This window comes from Gavialis gangeticus, unplaced genomic scaffold (genome assembly GCF_001723915.1).
Source record: "Gavialis gangeticus isolate Ggan-Ray unplaced genomic scaffold, GavGan_comp1, whole genome shotgun sequence".
Lineage (NCBI taxonomy): Eukaryota > Metazoa > Chordata > Crocodylia > Gavialidae > Gavialis > Gavialis gangeticus.
The window spans coordinates 61,085,531-61,095,528 of record NW_017729024.1 but is presented as its reverse complement, the minus strand read 5'-3'; the positions used below and the strand labels follow the sequence as shown (position 1 = coordinate 61,095,528).

General features: G+C 48.6%; 1 protein-coding gene across 2 annotated transcripts in view; it reads left to right on the top strand.

Moving 5' to 3' along the window:
- Positions 1 to 3,774: 3,774 nt before the first annotated feature.
- GAK (cyclin G associated kinase) overlaps positions 3,775 to 9,998 on the top strand; it is a 207,220-nt gene continuing 200,996 nt past the window's right edge. For both annotated transcript variants that reach the window (XM_019517146.1, XM_019517145.1), the window contains exon 1: positions 3,775 to 3,983. In XM_019517146.1, the coding sequence (XP_019372691.1) occupies positions 3,842 to 3,983 (142 nt within the window). In that variant the 5' untranslated portion in view covers positions 3,775 to 3,841. The remainder of the gene's footprint in view (positions 3,984 to 9,998) is intronic.

The window sequence follows — 9,998 nt, the reverse complement described above, 5'->3', positions numbered from 1 at the left end:
TGTCCACAACACTCTTTAAAAGTGAATAGCTTGAAAACTGTGAGAGAGAGAACATCTGTGTCTTCTGAGAAATTTCTTTGCTAAACCCTAGCTTTTGTTTAGTGACCATGTCAGGATGATCCCAACTTCCAGAATTGGGGAAAAAGTCAGGGGCCAGGGCTGTTTCTATTGAGCTCCTCCCAGAAGGGTGGCAGGAGCCCGGCACGGTGGGGAAGGCAGAGGTCAGGGCAGCTGAGGAAAACTGGGAACTGGGCAGAGGCATGAGGCAGTGGGCAAGCAGTGGCAGCTCCATCCTGAACCCTGAGCAGGGAAGGAGGCACCTGGGGTGAACCCAGCATGGTGGGAGGGGCAGAAGGAGGGGCCAGTTGAGGAAAAGTGGGAGCTGGGCAGAGGTGAGAGGCAGTGGGTAAGCCATGATGGTCCTGTCCCAAGCCCTGAGCAGAGAAGGAGGTGCTTGGGGGTAGTGCAGAGGAAGCCCAGGGGCTTGGGCAGCTGTTGTGAGGCATGGAGCTCACTTGCCCTTGCCCAGCAAAGAGGCATGCAGGTGGCGGCTGGATGGCAGCATGGACAGGTGCAAATACAGGAAGGGATTGGTATCTTCAAATGTTCAGCCTATTTTATTTAAGTTTTATAAATATTTAATTTGTATAATATAAAAAGTAAAATCTATCCATTTGTTTTTGTTAATTGAAATTCATCTGTCATTCTTGATGGGCAATTCTTTGGTTTTCTTTATATTGGTGCCGATCTGATATCAGACTGATGTACCAGTGCACCTCTAATGGGTGAACTCATTTTCCTTTGCCAAATATGAATAATTCCCTCCTGCTTCAGGAAGAGCAAAAAAGCATGTCCCTCATACAAAGGCTACCAAGCTGCTCTGTCAAATTTCAAATCCCTGGTCCAAAGCCCAGAGATTACAGATTTTTTCCAGAAAACATTTTTTAGTATGCAGGGAAACAGTCCATTTTCCTGTTATTTTAAAAATGATTACACCTCTGGCTGAAAGAAAAACTGCACTGAAGCAGACATCTGCCATTCACATTTTCATACATGGCTGAACTTTCTCTAAGCAACTGCAACAAAATCTTATAAAAAAGTTGGGGGCAATTTTACTTATAGGCTACACAGGGATACCATATTTATTCAAATAAGATGAGGTTTTTCCTCTTCTTCAGCATGGGGGAAATAACCTCTCATATTATATTAAAGTACAGGCTAGCCAAGCAGCTGCTACAGCGCTGGGAGGAGCCAAAGTGGCTAATGTGGCAAGCAGTGGGTGCATGGGAAAGCATGGGGAAGGAACTTGTGGTGTAAGGGGAGCACAGCAGAAGGGGGGAGGGCAGAATGTGGGGGAAAGGATGCAGCTTGGCAGGCACAGGGAAGGGACATGTGGAGTGCTCCTTTTCCCATGTCCTTTCCCTGCACTCTCCTCACTCCTTGTGTCCCTTCACCCACACAGTGCATGCCCTCCTCCGTGCTCTCCAATGCAAAGCGTGCCTCTCCACCTGTGTTCCCCCCACACCACAGGTCCCTTCACCGATGTTCCGCCCACACTGCATGTCCCTTCTCTGTGTTTCCCCCTGGACTGTGTGCCATTTCCCCCACATGGGGAAAGGGCATATGGTACAAAGGGGAACATGGGCAAAGGGTTGGTGGGGGGTCAGGCCCAGCTCTGAAACAGTGGCAAGGAGGTGGGGTGGTGGGGGCAGGCCCAGACCTGCAATGGTGGCGAGAAGGGTGGGTAGGCCAGGCCTGGTCCCATGGCAGAGTCAGGGAAAGGGGGAGCAGGCCTGGCCCTGAAGGTGCTGGGGGCGGGGTGTTAACTGGACGCAGGTCTCTGTCCCTGCCCACACTCTCTGCCCGTCATTCTTGACTAGTTGTGAATATGGGCTCAGGTTAGAAGTCGGTGCCCATTCGCTTTCAGAGGGCAGCCATCTCACTGAGCCATGTGGAATGATCATAGGTAGTGACCTAATGAAATCACGGTTTTGTAGTTCTCCTGGAAACTATGATCGCAGCCAGGCTCCGTGCTTTTGACAGGCTCCCCAAAAACAAAAAACTTCCCAAGAATAAAATGCTGGGTCTTTCTGGGGAACCAGCAGTCCTTGGAAGGACAGCTGCGTGGCAAGATGGCTGTCATCCCCACTCCTCACCACTGACTGGCTGCCAGGGCTATGCATCATTAGCCTCACCACCCCTAGCAATCCATGGGAAGGGGGCAGGGTGGCATGACAGATAGGCCTCACAGCTGTTCAGTGGCAAGGGGAGGGGCCACATGACAGACCACCCTCACAGACAATCAGCAGTGAGGGCTAGGGCCACTGTGGCTGTTGTTCCATCAGAGGCTTGGGAGGGGCTTGCTGTGCTTGGCCTGCCAAAATGGCTGCCATGATCTGCACGCAAAATTGGCCAACACCTGCCTCAAGTTCATTAGGCCCCTAATCATAGAGTTGTGGTCCTCCACTCCCTCTATTACAGAGGACTAGCAGTAATAACACTAGATGGATGCTAGTACAAGAAGCCCCCAGAGGAGCTGGGGTAAATAATGCTATATTAGAAGTTTCTGGTTAGTTCAAAGGGATATTGGAAAAAAGAAGGAAAACTGCCACAACCTATGATGTGATACAAGGCTTAACACTTCCCCTACTGGAGCTGCCAGCAATTCAAGGTCTCAGCCTACTTGTGTGAGGCAGTCAGGCAAACAGACACTGGCACCATCATCAACTCTGTTTATTTGGACAGCTCCTGCATGCATCCCCATTTGTTTGCCAAAAAAAAAAGTCAAGGAAGAATTAAAGAGGATGGAGAAGATGGGAGCCATTTCCCAAACTCATCAACTCGCAGACTAGTACTGAAACCTAATGGAAAAATCCACATTTGTGCGGATGTTACCCAACTTAACAAAAGTGCGTAGAGGAAGAAAGATAAGTGCTTTCTGCAATTAAGACATACAAAAAACTAGAACTCTTGGTTCCAAAATGATACCTTTTATTAGACCAATTGGAAAATGGCAAGAAAACTGTCCTTTTCTGCAAGCTTTCGAGATCAAAGTCCCTTCATCTGCAATTAAATGTACGTTGGCTCAGTTGTCAGAAGATAAAGCAAATAAATGAGATGCTACCATGGGGCTTTGGCAAGTCCAGCTCACTCAAGCGTCTAGACCAGTGGTGCTCAAGCTTTTGGCCAGCTGAGCAGCGCAGGGCCCACCTGCAGATAGGACTGAAGCTTGCGCACGAGGATTGAGCCTGGGGGCCCCGCGCTGCAGTCTCCGGCCCCTCAAAATCGACCCCTTGGGCTCATCTCGCTCCCAGACCCAGTTTTGTACCCAGCTGCACTTACTGTCGCGGCTTGCACATGCGGGCTCTGCCTGCACGGAACGAGGCTGGAAAACTGCCAGCTGGGCCCCCGCAGCGTGACAGGATCTTCCGGGTGCGGTCTGCGTCGGGGACTGATTTCGGAACTCTTTCTTCTGAGCAAATTCCTACCGCGACCAAGGAGGCAGATGCGTCAGAGGCCTCAAGCCCCTTCCCTGGGCGGGCACGGCGGCGCAGGGGGCGGGCAAGAGACGCAGGTGCCCCGCCCCCAATGCGCGGGTGGGAACCCAGCGCAGCGGCGGCATCGGGCTCAGCCCAGCCCGCGTTCTGGCCCCTTGCGTACAGGGCGGGGCTTGGCTGCTGGGCGGTGCGGTGAGGTCAGGTCATAAATGACGCCACTCTCCCGGAAGTGGCTGAGACTAACTACGGTGGCCGGCAGGGCTCGGTACAGTCGGTGGTTCGCGGAAGAGGCGGCGGCAGCGGCCCGGCGCTAGCCCCGCTTCCCGGCGCGGTGCGGCGCGACCATGTCGCTGCTGCAGTCTGCCTTGGACTTCCTGGCGGGGCCCGGCTCCCTGGGCGCTGCCAGCCGCGACCAGAACGACTTCGTGGGGCAGACGGTGGAGCTGGGGGACATGAAGCTGCGGATCAAGCGAGTCATCGCCGAGGGTGAGAGCGGCCGCGCCCGGCCCGACCCAGTCCCGGCGTGTGTGCGCGCGGGGGGGGGCTGTCCCTCCCCGCCTCAGGCTGGGCCGGGAGGTGACCGGCCAGGGAGTGATCGCTCCGCGTCCGTTGGGCCGGGGCAGGCGCCGGTGGAGGGGCTCGTTGGCTGGGCTGAAGCGAGCTGCTGTCTGCTGCCGCCGGCCAGCGAGAGCCTGGCTCGCCCTGCTTCTGTGAAGAGTTAAAATTAAAATACGGTTGAAATGCTTTATTTCTACCCCAGCTCTTCTGTTCCGGCTGCAGGGAGGACTGGATTCATAGATTGTTAGGGACCTCGCAGATCATCCGGCCCAAGCCACCTCCCTCCTCTCACCCCCCCCTCCCCCCCGCAGGAAGATAACTGGGGTTAGGTGACCCCAGGGAAGTGACTGTCCAGTCTCTTCATGAAAACCTCCAGGGTGGGTGACTGCACCACCTCTGGAGGGAGTTTATTCCACAGTCTGGACGCCCTGGCTAAGGGTGGCTGCAGAGTTGTAGGGACAGGGCTGTGTACGAGAGATGCATAAAAATGTAGCTCACTATGAAAACCTCCAAGGTCCTGAACTGGCAACCAGATACACTGCTTTTGGTGCCAGCTGTTTCAGCTGTTCACCGCATCTGTGCCTTGATGTCTGTCTTATCAAGTAGGAATGATATCAAATTTGTCTTAAAGTCTGGTATAATGGGGAGGATTGAGAAGAGACACTTGTTTATCTGCTGATCTAACAACCAGGGCAGTATATATCATAAGAAAACTGTCAGCAATGCTGCTTCATGCCTTGTTACTTGCCAGAGGTCAGATACAGAAATACCTTCTTGATTTGACTCTACAATAACTTGACTCTAGGAACTAATTTGCCTGGAATGCCCGGTGAAGATTAGCAGTGCTATTGTCTGCAATTTCCTTTTGAGTCAGAGGGAGTCACACATGCGTATCTGCTTTGAAATGCACCTGTTTGATATCAAATACTGCACTTTTTGTAATAGCAGTAAGGTTGCCTATATTTAATGCGCGGGAGTTAATGGAGCTCATGGAGCTTTAACTCTTGTAGTCTAGTATTAACATTCATGTTTCTTTTTTTCCTCTTTTGAAGAGAAGGTTAAAATGCTAATGTGAACACTTGTGATTATATTTCTATAGCTGCAGGGTGAGTTTATGCACATTGTTGCTGCTGTTAAGTGGTGTTTCAGTAGTACCTTGCTGTCTTATTTAGTGTTAGGTCTCCTTTTTTCACAATGAAGAAGTTCCCAAGCTGTAGCTTTTTTTTCATTTACTTTGTTCTATAGTTTTCTAGCACCTTAGACATTTAGCCATTCGTATATAATTCTCTCTCTGTCTCTCTCGTGGATTGTTTTAATCATGTGGGCAAAGGGGTTTCTAATGCCCTACCCCCCCCCCAAAGAAAGTGGAAAGTGTTTTTTGTTGCTAACTTATTATTCAAAGGCAAATTAGATCTTCTTATAACTTTTAATTGCTGTTAGCTTTGGACCAAGCATGGAAAATTTATCCAAAAAGGATAATTTTTCAGGTTGTGATCAGTAACTGAAAAGAGCTAAAATGAAAGTTCCAGTTTTGTCTTGCATTGGTATTTGCAACTCCATTTCAAACAATACTGCCATCATTTTGTCACAGAGCATAACATGTGTAAAATATTTTCAAAGGGCTTAGTTGAATGGCAAGTTATATAGCTGTTATGGCTTATTCTGTAAAGTTCCAGTCAAGGGATTATTATACTAATGTCTAGGGAACAGTAAGGAAGAAGAAAGGGCAGGAAGCTACTTTGAAAAATAAATCTTTTGGTGTTTAGTTCTAGTTCAGGAAGAAAGGTTTCATATTTAAACAGTTCTGGCACTGGCCTCTTTTTTTTGTCTTGGGGACAAAATGCTAATTGGATTACTGAGCACTTTCCTATTTGTGCTAGCTTTTCTTAGAGGTTTAGTTTTTTGTAACTGCAGCTTAAAATTCAGTGTGTTCAGGTCAATGGCTTGGGTTTATCTTGCTTTCACCATATATTATGGTATCTTAATTAAACTTGGGGCCTAGGGACTTACCTGTGGTTTATTTCTGCTAACAATGTATCTAAATTAATGCTGACCCTGATTCATGCAGTATTTGCATTGCTGCAGCTAGAAAAAAACAGCATGAATAAAACATAGGCTTGCCCCTCAAATGGTTCTCATTCCAGCTTTTTTTTTTTCCTTTTGGAAAGGGGGGAAAAAAAACTTGCCAGAGTTGAGTTTTACATGAATGTGTTCTTTGCATCTGACATCAGATGCAAAGTAACAAGGTATAAAGCAACCTTGCTGAAAGTCTTCTTTTGAAAGCTCTTACTCTAATCTTTCTAAACTTGTCCAAAAGCCATTTGCTTGCAGAAGCATCAAATACATCCCTGACACCAGAAGATGTTTGGCATTTTTCTGATGAGTGTGCAGATTTCTCCTGGGTAAAATATTCATGCTGGAATATCCTTTTTGTAGATGCACTGAGGATTGTAAGTAGTTTCTTCCTCCTGCTCTTGCCAGGCTTTAAGTTAGGAGTTATTTTCTGACCTTTGAACATCTTTCCTATTTTGTTACTGAGAGAAGAATTGATCTCTCAGCTCTGAAACCATTTTTAAGAAGCCTTTTGGTTAGTGCTGAAATAACCATGATCAGTAAGCCTTATTTTAAATTCTAAAAAATATAGAACCTGATCTTATTTTCTTTTAAACCTATCCTCTTAAACTATCCTTCCTACTGAGACACTGAAATCCAAGTGACCATTGACTGTATTTGAAGTCCCAGGTCACCTGACTAGCTTTCTTCAATGGCAGTGAGATCAGGTATCATTTTGCTACAGCTTTTGGTCTGTTCTGTTTGTATTCATTGGGAATTGAGATGACTCAGTGCCTTGTGGGAAAGGGTGAGCATTTATGAAAATCATGCCCAGTATTTTCCTTTTTACAATCAGCTATTTTAATGGCAAATAAAAGAAATTGCAGGTGAGATTCAGGTAGAGCACTTGGATTGTGTAGCTATTTCTTAGCTCACCTCCTTGGCCATATTTGTACTGACAACAGTTACTGTATATGATAGCTTTATCCCTTGCCAGTTTGGTGGGGGGAAGTTGGCACCCTGTTGTGCAAGTAAACAGTTCTGTGAATTAAGTCTTTAAAAAGAAAAAAAAAAAGAGCTATTCCTGGTCTGGACAATTGCAACAACTGTTAAAGCATTTTTCCTCATAGGTTATGTTTATATTGATAACTTTAGTAACTTCTACTGATGGTGGCAGTAGGGAAAAATTGACCTGTGGGAAAATCTAACAAATTCTTAACATGTACAAGGCCATGGAGGTGAGGGGTGGAACCCAATCACTGTACTGTTGGTTTTTTTTTTTTTTTCCTAAAGAGAGGCATCCAAATTTAAAAGCTTGTCAGTTACAAAAATGGCTTCCTATTATAGCACCCAGAGGCAGAAAGTATTTTACAATCACTGACTTGTGCCTCAAACCTGCAACTTGGTGCTTTGAGAACTGAATGCCCCACTCAGGCTCCCACGGATATCAGCAGTACTCATAAGAACGTGTGTGCCATACTAGATCAGACTGGTGGTCCATCTAGTTCAGTATCCTGTCTCTGATAGTGGGTAGATCCCTCTGTCTTGTTGGTCTGGATCATGGAGCTACCAATGCTGTGTGTGCCATGCCACTTAGAATCATAGAAAATTAGGGTTAGAAGAGACCTCAGGAGATTATCTAGTCCAACCCTCTCATTCCAAGAAGTTAAGGCTTCCCTGTTGGACACTGCTCTTACCTACATCCAGTAAGTCCTGTGCAAAGGCACTGCCTCTCTTCCCTTCTGCCTTCCAATACCTCTGTTGTGGGGCCCTTATCTTGGCAAGCCCTGTGGCACTTCCCACTGTACCACGTCAGGAGGATGGGGTCCAAATCCATTGCTGCCAGCTCTACTTGTTTTTGGTCTGCATGCTGTACAACTTCATCTGTGTGTCCTACCCAGACACCAAGTGGCAAGACACCCTTGGTCCCTAGTGGGTCAGTCTGTATTCCACCCTTATCCTGCAAGCTACTGGGGACCTCAGCTGGTGGCTCCTCCACAGAGCCATCACCATGGGCATATCTCTCACTCTTCACAGGCACTCTCCATACTTGCCCCTTTCTCCATTAGAAGGAGACCTTGCACATGTCTACCATATGCCAGGCTGCAGTCCCTCCACTGCTTCTTCAGGAACCTTCTTCTGAGGTCTGGTTACATTTCTCCCTGCACCTTTTTTGTTATGTACTCCCCATCTGTGGTCCCACCAAGTCCTGGGACCTCCTGACCCATCTCCTCCTGGCTCTGTCTAGGCTTGCCTCTTGTCTAATCAGGAGGGAGGTTCTGGTTAGGAGGGCCTCTGTGACTGTGCATGTCTTCAGCCAGAGTTGCACTGGATGGTGTCCTTTTGCTCTTTGGACTTATTCAAGTGCTTGTGGGCACTGGCTGGTGTGATTTGCTAAGCGTTTCCCCTTGGAACCCTTGTTATTAATCTATGACCACCACTCTCATTCCTGTCTTCCTCTTTAGTTATCTCAAGAATTCTGTTAGTATACACTTAATTGCCCCCTCTAACAACAGAAGGGGCCCAATCACACTGTCTCTGCAGGCCCAGGCCCACAGTCCCCCTGTGTATAACAAATAGGCTTGTATCTGACAGTGCCAGGAGTGAATGCTTTGCAGGGACAGTATTGAACCAGATATATTTAGAGTAATCCATCCCTGTTTGTTACCTCCCTGGCATCTACTATCATTGGTTTGGAGAGGCCAGAGGAAATATTTCCAATTGTTCTGTTTTAATAGCTATTAACACATGTGTTGGCTGTGTATTTGTCTAGTCCCTATCTTCAGTAGGTGCTCCCTAGTTCTAGTATTCTGGAACTTGATGAATAGCTGTTATTGATTGACTTTGTTCACACTGTTCATGATTTTATAGACCTCTGTCTAGAGGTGCACTGATACATTGGTCCATATCATATCAGCACCAGTAAAAGGAAAACAGACATTATTGGCAATTGGCTTTTTTTGGCTGATGTGGCTGATAATGTCTCTGATAAATGCTGCATGCATGTGAAATCGCATACTGATCCATATGAACACAGCCAGCCCGGCAGCTTGGAGAGCGGCATCCAGCTGGTAAGTCTGTTGGTGTGAGGGTGGGGAGGGAAGGGAAGGGGCATGGGGGGTGCAGATTAAGGCCCCTGTGGTGAGGGAGGGGCTGGAGCTGCTCTGGCGGGGTAAGGTATGAGACGGACGCATGAGTGGCTTGTCCAGGGGGGGTGGGGAGGGAGGGGGGGGGATCCAGCCTCTGGGGCATTTGCTCCCTGAATCTGTGCGTGAGCGGAGGGTAGGCTGCCTCTGGGCTGGGGGTGGCGCTTGGCTCTTCCCAGTGTGTGGGGCTGGGTCAGGGCTGAGCTTGGGGTGGGCAGCAATGATGCTGGGAGGTGGGGCTACAGGGTGGGCTATGGTGGATTCTGGAGTGGCCACAGGCCATGTTGTAGCCCCCCTTCCCAGTGCCGTTACCCACCCTGAGCACAGCCCCAGCCAGCAGTGGCAGCCTGCCCTTGCCCTGTGCACAGATCTGGGGGGTACCCCCCATGCCTCCCCTGGGGGTGCATGCAGGGACAGGATCTGCTGCATGCCCCCCCCCCGGCCTTCTCTGGACGAACCACTTGGCTCCATTCTGCACTCCACCCTGCCCCAAGCTGGGCAGTGCCTGTGCTAGCCCCAGCCCCACTCACTGGCTTACCACAGGAGCCTCTCTCTGCCCCCGCATTCCCTTTTCCCCTGCTACAGATTTAACAGCCGGAAGCTGTTCTCTAAGCTGCTGGACTGCATATTGGCAATTATATCGGTATTGGTCAATATGGCTGGTAATAACCAGCCATTAATATTGGCCCAAAAAATCTTTATCGGTGCAACCCCTACCTCTGTTATCCACCCCCCCCCCCCCCCC